This window comes from Pogona vitticeps, chromosome 13 (genome assembly GCF_051106095.1).
Source record: "Pogona vitticeps strain Pit_001003342236 chromosome 13, PviZW2.1, whole genome shotgun sequence".
NCBI classification, from domain to species: Eukaryota; Metazoa; Chordata; class Lepidosauria; order Squamata; family Agamidae; genus Pogona; species Pogona vitticeps.
The window spans coordinates 9,787,885-9,801,838 of NC_135795.1; the positions used below are offsets into that span (position 1 = coordinate 9,787,885).

A 13,954-nucleotide genomic window follows, 5' to 3' on the forward strand; every position below is an offset into this window, starting at 1 on the left:
GGCCAGAATTCACATTTATGGATCTGTAAGGGCATTGGTGCAATTTGGACTGGCAAAGAGCCTCTAATTAATGAGTCCCCGGTTGAACATCTAGTTGCTTGTGAAGTCATGCAACCAGCAAACAACTAGGAATTCAGTTGGAGACTCATTAATTAGCAGCTGTTTGCTGCTTGGAGCTACACCTATGCACTTCCACAGGTGCAAAAGTTCACCTGGCCAATGCGTCTCACCATCAAAATTTAGACTACATGACTGAAATAAATGTGAATAACTCTCGTGTACTCCTTCCTCTTCTTCCCTTTGTCTGTAGTAACCCTCTATCTGACTTTAGGTTATAAACTCTTAGGGACCAGAAGCATACATTGTTTTTCAGTACCTCTGGTGCATTAAAGGCTGCTGGACATATACAGCCATAAATGTCTTTCTGAAGACAGAAACGGATGTTAGATATAGCTCATAATTGCAAGAGGAAAATCCTTAACTAATAAATGCATCTGAATGTCACTGCACGAGCTTCTCTCTCCTCTGGGACTGCACACATCAACTTGCTTTCGTTCTAGGGTTGGCCACCAGGATTTAAGCCTTTGATGTCTGACTTCATGACACCCAGAAAGACTACCTGGATCAGGGCCCTGTAGCACTCACATGTTTCCAGATCTAATTACAGGTGATCTCAAGAATCTGTTCCTGGTAGAAGAAGCTTGCTCCATATTTTATAATAGCTAGCAAAACCCAAATGTCTCTTTGGGAAACGAATCCCTTAGGAAGGAGCAGCTTCTCAAGAAAAAAAGCTGTTTTTCTTTCATTTTTTTAAAAAAATCAGCTATTTCTCTCCCCACATCACATTTTAGATCTGCTCCACATCTTGGCAAGCGCCTAATGGATTTGTGTCTACATTTGAGCCATCGTTTTATCCTGCCAGTGTGAAGTCATACATTAGTGATGGTATTTTCCCTCACAGCGATGGTTAATTACTGCAGCGTTTCTAATGACTTTTAATAGGAAGACCTCCCCTGCTTTATCCCAAGGTCACTCAAAAGACTGACCATTCACATACCTCCCCCCTCTAAAAAAAAGGTCAAAAGGAGACCCAGATTTGCATAAATTAGCATGTGCCTAATTACTATGCATAGATGCAAATGAAGGATTCATTACTCTCATTTCAGTTTAAAGTAAATCAGCTACTGACCTGTATGCTCAATCTTCTAACCTCTCGCTCACTGTGGATAGACTTAACTGTGCTTATCTTTAAACCAGACATGGAGCAGATGGCCCTTGAAATAATCTTCGGGGAGTCCTTCGAAGAGAGGAAGGGCTTCCATAAAGACAGACACCGGACTAACCTCTCTTTCAATGGGTACATTCCAATCTATACTGTAAGCAGAAGGTTGTGACTAAACCCACTTCAGGTTCAACAAGATCTTTATTTTGCTACACTGACTCCCCCCCCCCTTCAACTGGACTACCATGGTATGTGAATAGCACACAGCACTTCTGACTTATGGCCACCCTAAGGGGGTCTTCAAAGTCTGGGAGAGGTTCAAGGAGTGGCTGACCATCGCCACCTTCTGGTGAGTTTCCACAGCAGGGCAGGAGTTTGAACCCCCCCCCCCCCCGTGTCCTGAATTCTATTCTGATTGTCTATCCACTACACCCCAGTGTGTCTCTTGATAGACTCAATGGACTGAAGTTGATCCAAACCTCTGGGGCAAGTTGCCCCTCGGACCACAACTTGCTACGGAGCAGTCGTTTCTTTAAGGTGACTCTTGACTTCTTTTCTATATACGAGTGGTTCCCCACCTTGGGTCCCCAAGGTGTTCTTGGGACTACAACTTCCAGAAGCCTTCACCACTAGCTATGGTGCCCACAATTTCTGGGAGTTGTAGTCCAAGTACATCTGGGAAACCAAGATTGGGAACCATTGGTCTATCGAGATAGATTGACACCAAGCATTTTATTGTACCTGGCTTGAGGTCTTCCATTTTTGGAATAACTAGCTTACTGATTCCTCCTCCTGATGGTGCTCAAGGGCCATGCAGCTTGTCCAAGGCCACACAGATGGCAGGGCATTAGAACAGAAAACTCTTAGTGACCATGATGGGCAGTGGGGGGGGGGGGGAGACTTCAGGGAGTTGGTGGTAAAATGTTTAGTACAAAGTATTGTTTTAATAAACCAAGATTCATTTTCAAAAGATTTTTCAAATGTAAGTTCACCCCAGTCTAAACCATGGTTAAACACAGGCTAGCAAATGACGTGTGAAACCATGGTTTGAAGTGTGCTTATTTCCACATCTCTGCAAGAGTAATACTACTTCTTTCCCAGGTTTCTCAATGATGATGATGATGATGATGATGATGATATCATCATCATCATCATCATCATCATCATCATCATCATCATCATCATCATCATCATCAAGATATTCAACCAAAATCTGGCTTCCTGTAACTTGAGCCCATTGTTTCGTGTCCTGCACTCTGGGATGATCGAGAACAGATCCTGCCCCTCCTCTGTAAGACAGCCTTTCAAACATTTGATCTCAGAAGTGATTTATCATTCTCCTCCTCTGGGGGCACCATGGAACTATACAGCTTGCCCAAGGCTATACAGGTTGGCTCTTCTTCCAGGAGGCACTGTGGGGAATCGAAGTCTCAACCTCTGACTCCACAGCAAGATATCTGACTCATTGCACTATTCAGCAAGCCTCCTTATCTTTGTAAAAACCCTATAGCTGACTGACACTGATAATTCCATAGCCAGACTTGGGTGTTCTCTAGAACAGCGGTTCCCAACCTTGGGTCTACAGATGTTCTTGGACCACAACTCCCATAATCCTGGCCTGCAAAGCTAGTGGTGAAGCTTCCTGGGATTTTTAGTCCAATACATCTGGGGACCAAAGGCTGGGAACTACTGCAATAAAATGATAAGGAGATATACTCTAATAACCCTCTACGAGAGAGTTAAAGGGACAAGACCCAAATGAGTTGGTTCCAGCTACTGTTGACCCTTCTTTCACCCTCCCATTGGCCTCCATGCCCTCGCAGTCACCAGGGGCGCCTACTGCCACGGATCCATGCCCTTCCCAAACTAAACCATACTTTCATTGTCTCTTTGGATGCTAAAGGCAACAAATCCTGGTTCCTGTTAGCCATAGTTATCAGATAGTCACCATTATTTTGAAGTATAAGATTCGAAGTAACTTTCTCCTAGGGTCATACTCATAATCTATTCTTTATCAACACTCTTTCCTTTCCAGAGGGTAGAAAAGCATCAGTGTGCCTCTAATTAAACCTGGCTTTCTTTTTTTGTGGGGGAGGGAAGAAAGAAAAAAGGAAGCAAACGGGAAGGGGAGAGACAGATGTAGCTTATCTGCTGGTTGCCATATCTGATTTTGCACTGCCATGAAATCTGTAACGTTCATTAGAAAAAGCAGTGCCTGTTCCAAAGCTCAGTATAGACAGATCTTCCCAGGCTAGCTCTTTATAGTCTCCATCATCCTCAGTCAGTACAGCCCTTTGTAAAGGAACTGGTGCATTTCCAGCCACTACCACTGGTGATTTTTCCTGTCGTGATGTATGGAAGTGAGAGCTGGACCATAAAGAAAGCTGACCGCCAAAGAATTGATGCTTTTGAATTGTGGTGCTGGAGGAGGCTCTTGAGAGTCCCCTCGACTGCAAGGAGAACAAACCTATCCATTTTGAAAGTAATCAACCCTGAGTGCTCACTGGAAGGACAGATCCTGAAGCTGAGGCTCCAATACTTTGGCCATCTCATGAGAAGAGAGGACTCCCTGGAAAAGACCCTGATGTTGGGAAAGTGTGAAGGCAGGAGGAGAAGGGGATGACAGAGGACGAGATGGTTGGACAGGGTCATCAAAGCGACTGACATGAATTTGACCCAACTCCGGGAGGCAGTGGAAGACAGGAGGGCCAGGCGTGCTCTGGTCCATGGGGTCACGAAGAGTCGGACACGACTAAATGAATAAGTGACGACGACCATGACTGGTGTATGCCTTCTTCCACAGGACACGTAATAATGGGCTCAAGTTACAGGAAGCGTCTTAACAAGAATAACTTCCTAAATGTTCGAACAGTACGACAACAGAACCAATGACCTCGGGAGGTGGTGAGTGTTCCAAAACTGGAGGCATTCGAGAGAACATTGGACAACCCTCCGTCAGAGCTGCTTTGATTTGGATTCCTGCCTTGAGCAGGGGTTGGACTCAATGACCTTTTAGGGCCCCCCTCCAACTCCATTATTCTATCATTCTATGATTCAACTCATATGCAATTATTCCTATGTATCTTTGGTGGACTCCTCCATTTCTGCAACCCCTGGAGGTACCATTGTTATAAACTATTTAACATGTCTATGGACTAGGACGGCGTTGGCTTTTTAATACAAAAAACCAGAAAGAAGCAATCAATATGTGCTGAGAGCGTTGTGATCATTATCTTGTGGTATAAAATGGAGTACCTCAAAAAAAATACACGCTGTCAAGACTTTGTAAAGAGAATTGTATTTATCCAGGAATGTGCCATTGGACTTTTGTCTTGAGAAGCTGGCATACATAATGAAGCATGCTGGCCATCATGATGGACAAGACAGAGCTTAGTGGCGGAGCATTTACAGGCTCAAACAGTGATATATACAGAGAGGTTGCCTGAACCTCAGGGAGATGCTATCATTGATCGTGAGACCAGGGACAGATAGCTGTCGGCTGGGGTTGGGCAGCTCCAAATACTGTCGGACAGAAGCTCTCAGAAGCCCTAACCACCACTACCTATGGAGTTCCAAGTCCCCAAAGCCTGTGAGGCCACACTGGTCATCTATGCTGGATACACCAGCTTATGATCACACCACTGCTCTGACTTGATGCAAACAATGTTCCCGGTGCCTTATTCCAGGCAGTGACTAAGGCAGCATTTCAGAACCTGCTTTGGTCTACAACTCCGAACAGTGCTCCCCAGCACGGCTGGTAATAAAGGGTCGCAGTTTTGACCTTGATCTTTCCAAATTGGGTGGAATATAGCTCTGTTCAATCCCCCCTCCCCCGTATATCCCAGGAGAAGAGCCAGCCTGGGTGGCCTTGGGCCAGCTGCACAGTCCCAGGGCTCCCCCTAGAGGAAGGGAAGGGAAAACCACTTCTGTGTATTCTCTACTTCGAAACCCCTTATGTGCCATAAGTTGGAATTGATTTAATGGCACAGGATTATTTATTAATAAAGGAAGTCGCATAACGATCCATCTGAAGAGCCAAAGCTTTCTCCACCGTTGAATAAAGGGGGATCCCACCTTGCTTTCAAGAAGCCCCGCTGAATAAAATGGCACTCACTTCAGAGTGACCTCCAAATAGACTCGGAATGCCCTCTGCATAGTTCCTCAAGGTGACATCAGGCAGACCCAGGGTAATTCTTTTTGAACCACTTGCAAATATGTGCACAATGTTTACAAGCTTAAGTATCCAAAATACAAAGAGAAAGAACAAGAACATATTTTAAAAGAGAAGCTAGGCTTTAAAAAAGAAAACCCTCTGCATGTTATCCCAGATGGCCATGCATATATCTAGCTACCCGTTCGGGGCCTGATGCAATCTGTTGACCTATACATTGTATATGTATTTGCCTTTGAACACACAAGCCCTTTCCCAAATGCTAAGAAAATGAAGCACTGCTGTAAGAATTGGGGCTCCTAAATGAAACACTCAAAACTGCATGCCTGCATTCTTTTCCTAGGTTAAAAAAAAAATCCCCCCTTTGTTTTATTAATCGTAGCCTTAGAACTCCAGAGGCAGATGGGACCCTATAGATCACGAAGTCCAGCCCTTGTTAGGGAGCGGGGGAATCGAACTCTCAACCTCTGGCTCTCCATCCAGGTTCCTAAACCACTCAGGTGTCCAACAGTCGTGATGTAAGCTGCCTTGCCGATGTGGCGGATGCAGAAAATGTACAGGAATCCTTAATGAGATGGATAACATTTGGGCTTCAGTCCCAACGCACATTTACCTAGGAGTAAGCCCTAAGAAGCACAGTAGGGATTTTCAGCGAACATGCACGAAGAATGCATTGCTTTCGTTTCTTTCCTAGGGTGCCGTAAACAGGAATGAAAGCAAGCACGCAAGCAAGCACGTAAACAAGAAAGAGACATTAACTATGTTCTATGGAGGCCTCTGATATTATCAGACATCCCTTTGGAAATAAGAACTGCAATAAGAAATACAAATAAGACACACATCTAAATGTTATGCTCCTGTTTAGGTTGTGACCCAGATGGGCATGCCTCTTTGCTAAGTATTCTATCGCATCTGCTCCCCCATCAAGAACTACACAGCCACTGAGCATGCTCTATCTTCCTTTGAATCACCTTTCCAATTCCCAATTTCTTTCCCAATTTCATTCAAAGGAGTGTTCTTAGGGTGGAGGGTTCTTTTGCGCACCTCAAAGTTCTTCCATGGTTCCTGAGACGGTCCCCTGGCAGGTGGGTGGTACCGTTTTGGTTATATAAGGATTTGTGCTCAAGTTACCCATTGACATCTAAGTGTCTTGATCACCAACACCATCTTCCACCACAGCAACTCCGACTGTCTCCTTCTGCACCAGAATACCCCAGTGGGTGTCATAACAAAATGGCCTCATGTTTCTCCTTGTCTAGCTTGGAATTCATGAGTAAGCTATCTTTAAAAGGGAAATGTAGAACCCATGCCTTGAAGGAAGGTCACACCAGGCAGCAAGAGAACCCTGTCCGGAGGGCTTTGATCCTTCTTGCATTCGAAGGCGGACTGAAAGAGCTTCTTTCAACCTGGTGCCCTCTAGACCAGTGGACCTCAGGTGTTCTTGGACTAAATCCCCCAGAAGCCTTCCCCACTAGCTGTGATGGGCAGGCTTGCTGGGAGTTGCAGCCCAAGAACATCTGGGAACTCAACGTTGGGAACCAAAGCTCCAGATGTTTTCAAGTATAACCCCCAGCAGCCCTTAGCCAGCATAACCAATGGACTAAGCAAACAGGCATATCTGGAAGGTGCCACCTTCAGGAAGGCTGGACTAGAATGTTCAGGTCGAGACACTGTGTATGAGTTCCTGTATGTTCAAGAATTACACGTGGAAGTGAGCCATGCACCCCTCCATTACACTAGCTCATTGATGGAGGAATACACAATCAGTGAAGACCTTCCACCAAGACAGAACTGGCTTATAGTGACCTAACAGGACTTTCAAGTAAGTGAGATATTTAAGGAGTGGTTTTGCCTGTTCAGGGAGTTTCCATGGCTAAGCAGGGATTTGAATCAGGGCCTCCTGAATCCTATTCCATCGCTCTACCCACTACCCCACACTGGGGGTCTAAAATGTACCACTCACCAAATGTCCCAAGTTCTCTCTCAGAAGCTCTTAATTTCTATTCAGGACATTCCTTTTGAAACGTCTGTTCAGATTTTCCTAGCCTTCCATCTCTAGAGGCTGTTGGGCATTCACAACTTGCCATCATCTCTAAGTATGCCAGTCAGTGGAAGGAAGGAAGGAAGGAAGGAAGGAAGGAAGGAAGGAAGGAAGGAAGGAAGGAAGGAAGGAAGGAAGGAAGGAAGGAAGGAAGGAAGGAAGGAAGGAAGGAAGGAAGGAAGGAAGGGGGGTCCTAAGTTTGGGAGAAGTCTGGTAGCTAGACAGGGAGTCAGATTATATGTTTTAGATGGTGAGGAAGCTGTACATCAGGAGTTGGATATTAACAAGGAAGACACTGGTAAATAAAGCACATCGCTTAGCTCAGATATTAGGATTCCTTAGCCATTTGAAGTGTGAAAGAAAACCGCCACACATATTATGTATCACAAACTACATTAGAAAAGACAGGTATCCTTTGCTCCTTTTCATGGCCATGAGGGGAATTTAAAAATGTCTGGAGGCTAAAGGGAGAGGTTTCAAAAAGTGCCTACCTCACCTGTTTTTTCAGATCCCCATTAGTTCAGGAGGAAAGGGCTGAAATAAGGATGCTCCACTGAATCACAGTAGAAGTGCCAGATTCAATCCGTGGAATCTCCAGGTAGGGTCAACTGTGACCATAACGATATGCCTAATCATCATCTTAATAATAAGATGAAGAATGGACATAAGGGGAAAGCTGAGAAGGGCCTAGAAAGAATGAGATATAGCCATGCTGTCCTATGTTGTGTATCTTCTTCTCCATCTTCACGGGGTCCCTTCAGATACAAAAGTATTCTTAAAATGAACAAATGTATTTCAGGATGAGCTTCTGCCGTTTCAAGCCACCTCTTCCGACACACACACAAGCAAGACAGTTTGAACACATCAAACCAAAGCCATCTGCAAACGCCAAAAGGCTGGGCCATCATTTCATGTGGAAGAAGGCAGAGAGGCAGGGCGAACCTCTTTAAAACTGGACACATGAGCAACCCGTAAGTACGGCTGGTTTAAGAGGGGCCAAAGTGGAGAGGCTGGCCCTAGAACTCAAGATCAAGAGAATTTTGTGGATGAACTGAATTTAAAAACGAAACAAGCAAAAGAGAACGGTGAAGGGTTGCAGTCAGAGAGGACTGAACGGCCCACAATTTTTTTCTTAAAGGTTTAGAAATTAACTCGAGTACAGGGGAACTTTACTCTCCAGGATGCACAACCCAAATCACTGCATATCCAGGATGGGAAAGGTAACAAACCATCTGGCTATAGGGATTCAGAAGGGCACCAAACCTTGGGGGTAAGGACGGTGGCCAAGATGGGAGGGGCTGGTAGCTACTTCCACTCTTCTGCATCTGGGGAAAGAGAGGGTGTGCAGCCAACTCGCCTAGCATTTTAAAGGAATCAAGTCCTCCAAGGAACTATATATTGAGACCTTGACTGCTGAGACTTTTTGGCTGCAGATGGTAGTGCCAGAGAGAGAGAGAGAGAGATGATAGCAAAGGGAGGAAAGGGGAGAAAAGCATGCTTTCGCCTTAATCTTTCTGTTTCTCGCTGGAGGAAGCTTCTAACCAGCTAAACGACAGTGATCCTGTATCTCTAGGAAGCCGAGATGAAGGGGTCCAGAGCCAAGCACAAGGAGAAGACTACACACAAGTGATGGTGGCAGGAGAACCAAACAAGACAGGACGGGCTTTCTACAGCACCATACTGCACCCTGGAGACATTCATCTTGCGAAACAGCGACCTTTAAAACAATCGTATAGCGAAGCATGGGACCCAAGCTGTCAAAAGCATCGTAAGGCGAAACAGGGACTCAAAATTTAGCCGTCTTGCGAGGCAAGGTCCCAAACATCATCAAGTGAAAATCGCCCACAGGAACCATTGTTAAGCGAAGTGCAAAATCGCTCCAAAAATTATCATAAAGCGAATTCGTCATTAAGCGAAGTAATCGTCTAGCGAGGCACCACTGTACTTAGCCCTCCTGCTGCCTGGGTAGATGAAATTAGCACACTTCATTCTAACAACCCTTGCAGATTTTCCAAAGGATGAACAAAACCATATACTGTAACAGAAAATCATGCATTTCCCCCTCTCTCTTTATTTCAATTAAAGCAACAGCCTCTCTTAAGATTCTAATATTCTAATCGATATACCCTATGATTCTAATATTCTAAAAATTAAACTAGAATTCTTATTACAGTTTCCCAACCTGGATGAAGTCTACCATGTGGGTTGGGACAATGGGATGCTTTGAGGGTGGTGGAGACCTCTTTCCCGTTCTTCGCTCTGTCTTTCTGATGCGCTCAACGCCGCAGACTCCCTTGAAATCAGATTGGACAGCGTGACAACCTTCTCTAACGGTGTGCCTAAATATACTGTGTCTCATCCCCTTCTCTGGTGCATGCGACGGAGGGATCAAGATGAATTTTGAAAGCCGAAGGGAGGGAGGGAGAGAGAGAGAGCCGCCTTTCAGACAGTTCTAAATGAAATGCAAAAACGCACATCCTTTCATGCCAGTTTTGCAAAACCAAACTGTCCCATTTTTGTTTCGGGGAGGGGGGAGCTGCTGTAGTAGCACTGGGGAAGGATGATAGAGCAACTCCACCTTAAACCCTCACCTCATTTCTACTGCAGAGATGGGGAACATCTATGCCAGACTCCCACCTGGGGTAAAGCTAAGCTTCTCCTCTCATGATCAATCGCCTTGTTATAGAAGGAGGAAGTAATTGTTGGCCAAGGTTGTTCCATTTATAACTCTCTTTATTTTGGAAGGGGGAGAATTGTCAACAATTATAGAATTTATATCCTTTTTTGTTAGTGCTGGGGTACAGCATCAAGCACAGGGCTGCTCTAGAAGGACCCATCAACCAGGCAGTAGAACTGCTGGATAGCTCATTGATTTGGTTCATCTGGGAGAGGCTGGGAGTTCAATTCCCCACTGTGCCCCTTTGAGAGGGACAGGATCCACAGGGCCCCTTCCAGCTCTGCAATTCTAAGAGGAGGAGGATTGACCTGGGTTGGGGGTCTGCATGAAGATCAGCGAAACGCTCTTATTATTTTTGAGCGGTGGGGAGGCGTCACTGGATGTAAGTTCAAGAGGAGCAGAGGGAGACAACACTGCTATGGCCATGGGGGAGCAAGGGCAGAAAAATCAGGCCGGGCTATCAGACGCCCCCCCAGCAGGGGGAGGTGGTCGGTGCCAGGCACCCATCCCATTGATTTAGGGCCGGGGGTCCAAATTCAGAATGGGTACCAGGAGCCAATGGCATCGGAGATAACCCCCCCCCTCTGCTGTGCCAAAGATGGGGAAGGAAGAAGGCCAGCCAAGGAAACAGATTTTTTGTTGTTGATTTTGGAGATGTGCAGAATTCACACCCGGCACCATTGACCCATTTTCTTTTTGGAAAGCGTGGCTAGGGGTAAAGGAAGAGATGCCGGTAAAACTCTTACTGACAAGGAAGGCAAGGCCAGCTCTGGCTCTTAGACCCCAGGTATTTGCTTCAAATAATCCATTGTTATCAGGATGATGAGGACGGAAAGCATCATTTATAGGTGGCAACAGCAGTTCATGGTCTCTTACATAAGACCCACTCCTTAACCCTTTTGTCCAGAGGAAGGCAGACAGTACGGGACTCTTTCCGATCCCTGATCCCTTAAAGATGGCCAGAAAAAAATCAGGATAATAAAACCCTTTCTCGGATTCGCCCATGGGCACCCCATCATCCTTCCTCTCCCCCTGATGCAGCCAAGGGAATTTCCTACTCTGAACGGCATCTACCTCCATGGAGAGAGATAAAAATTTCCAGAAAATTTCCATCTCTCCCCCAAGGAAAACACCATTCCCCCCCCCCCCCAACACCAAAGAATGGACATTTTCATAAATTTGACATCTCTGCCTCCATCTGCCAGAGAGCGTCTCCCTCTGAGCTTGATTCTCTGGCTACCTAGGGAGCCACCCAGGAAGGTAAACATCAGGGGCTCAGTGGGTCTACTCCAGAAGATTCCCTTGGGATGGGCGAGGAAGGAAGCAAGCAAGCGATTTTTATTAATTGGATTTTTCTTCTCCCCCCCCCCCCCCGCAAAGATCTACTCTGGAGATGAGCCGGCGGGGTCTCAAGCCACCTGGGTCATGGGGAGCCCTGGATCCCCAACCCTTTTGAAAAATCCCATCCGATCCAAACCCATCATCTCCGGGGGTCTCTCGGTCTCGCACTCACCAATCCGGATTCTCCGCCGCTTTGGGGTTAAAGCGAATGTCGCTGTTGACATTGAAGAGGACATCGTGGTCGCCCAGCGCCGGCGGCGGCCGCTGGTAGAGCGGGTGCTGGAAGAGAGCCGCCAGCTTGGAATAGAACCCGCCGACTTCTCCTCCGCCTCCTCCGGCAGCCGCCCCTGCGTCCTCCCCGGCTCCGAAAGGGGGCTCCCCCGGCCGCAGCTCCCGCCGGCGCCCGGTCCCTTCGGAAGGCAGCGGCGGCGGCGGCGTCCGACTCCGCGGGTTCGAGGCCAGCCTCTGCTCCGGGATCAAGGCTTTGCGGTTGCGATCGGGGAAAGCCTCGGCTCCTTCTCCGCCTCGCTCCGGCGGGGTCTTCTCCAAGGAATGCGAGCTGAGGTTGGAGCTGGGGTCGCTGCTGAAATCCTGCAGGATCCGCAGGGTGTGCTTGCTAGGCCAGCCCGCGGCCTCCGCGCCGGCTTGGGGCCGCGGATCCGCAGCTTCTTCCCCGGGCGGCGGAGGAGGAGGCGGCTGCTGCTGCTTGCCGGCGGCGTGGGAGCAGGAGCAGCCCGGGTTGGCGTGGCTTCCCCCGCCGCTCGCAGCTCCGCCGCCGCCGCCGCCTCGCTCGCTGCCGGCCGGCCGCCTCTCCAGCTTGGGGAGCAGATCGATCATGATGTGGAGGGTGCAGGCGACCAAGAAGACCATCAGGATCAGGACGCGGAATTTGCGCACCAGGATCATGGTGCCGGGTGTCTCGTTCAAAATCGGAAGAAAAAAAAAACTGATTTCAAAACAAAAATAAAATAAAATAAAGGAGGGGAGGTTGGATCAAAGAGAGGGCGAGCCGGCTTTGAAAAGAACTGGAGCAAGAAGAAGAAGAAGAAGGGGGGGGAGAAGATTGCCCAGGAGAGCTTTTCACCAAAAAAAAAATTGATTTACGCTTCCGATCTTCCCACCGAGCCGGTCCAATCCTTCGCGGCCAGAGCGAAAAAAAGAAAATAAATAGAGAGCTTCTGGAAGGCTGGAGGAAAGGGCCTTTGGTTCATTTTGTGTATGTGTCAAATGCAAAAATATATTTTTTTTAAAAGGGGGGGGGCTTGTCCTGGGATGGAGGAAGGGAGACAAGAAGAAGATTTCGGCAGTCACAAGGCGAGATGAATTCGGGACGCCACCGGCCCGGGCAGCCTCGGTGGCAGCATCGCCGTGTAGATAATAAAAGTCCAAGGAGCCGCCCCGATTGGACGGGTTTAATTCATAGGAAGGCGGGGAGGGGGGGGGGAAATGAAGCCAGCTGCAAACCCCTCCCCTCCTAAGAAGGAGAGATCCAGCCAGATGTTGGACGTGACCTCCCCCCCCCCGAAAACACGCGCCGCTGGCTTCCCTCCCCTTCAATTAAAGAATCACAAATGCAATAAAATGAAATTTGCACGGAGGGGGTTAAACGGCCGAACGAAGAAGAGGGGGTTCAGATTTTTTTAAAAAATATTTCTTCCCCCCCCCTTTCAAATAATAATAATCGGGAATGAACCTCCTTAGGCTTCTCCTGAAAAGGGATCCGTAGTTCTTGGCGATCCTAAAAATCAGGCGACGGAGGCGGCGGGCTGGGAGCAGGCAAGAAGGCTGGCGAGTCTTGGCGGCGGCGCTTTCTCCGGCTGCGCCGGGCGACTGGATCGAACGCTGGGCTGGAGCCGGGATTGTCTTTCGTAGGTTTTCCGGAGCTTGCTTGCTTTTTTTTTTTTTTTTGCCAGCGCTTGGGCGAGAGCAATGGGTTCATCCAGGAATTGGAAGGACAGAAGAAGGGAGGAGGGAGGGAAGGAGGGAGCGAGGGGGGGGGGAGGCAGGGGTTGTTTTTTGAGCCGGGATTGTTGCGGGTGAAGGGAGATTTTTTGGGGAAAGTGGGAGGAATCTTTTTTCAAAAATAAATCCCAAATCCGTGCGCTTCATCAACAAGCCACGCTTGCAATTTTTTTAAAAGCTAAAAAAATGGAGAAAATAAATAAACACTCCTTCCCCCCCCCCCTTCGGCTGAGAGCAAACACTTTCCAAAATTCCCCTTCGATCGAGCTCCGCTGCGGGGAGAGGAGGAGAAGAAGAAGGGGAAAAAACACCCTGATTTTAGGGGAGAAAATCGGAATCCGGAAAGGGAGAAGCGTCGCCTCGATCCATAGCGGCTTGGGAGGGTTTGGTCATTGACCCAACCGGGGTGGGGGGGGGAGAGAGAAAGAGGCAGGCAGGATGGAAAGGGGGGAAGCTTCTGGCAGGTGGAGGGCTGGATCCGGACACCCCCCTCCTCTTCTTCTTCTTCCTCTTCTTCTTCCTCCTCCTCCGCGCCTGGCT

At 47.8% G+C, this 13,954-nt stretch overlaps 1 protein-coding gene across 1 annotated transcript in view; it reads right to left on the reverse strand.

Annotated features, from left to right (window-relative positions):
* The window catches only part of FAM20C (FAM20C golgi associated secretory pathway kinase), a 90,587-nt gene extending 77,625 nt beyond the window's left edge, over positions 1–12,962 (reverse strand). Inside the window, exon 1 of the mRNA XM_072983004.2 lies at positions 11,625–12,962. Coding sequence (XP_072839105.2) covers positions 11,625–12,358 — 734 coding nt within the window. The 5' untranslated portion in view covers positions 12,359–12,962. The remainder of the gene's footprint in view (positions 1–11,624) is intronic.
* Between the last annotated feature and the right edge of the window lie 992 nt (positions 12,963–13,954).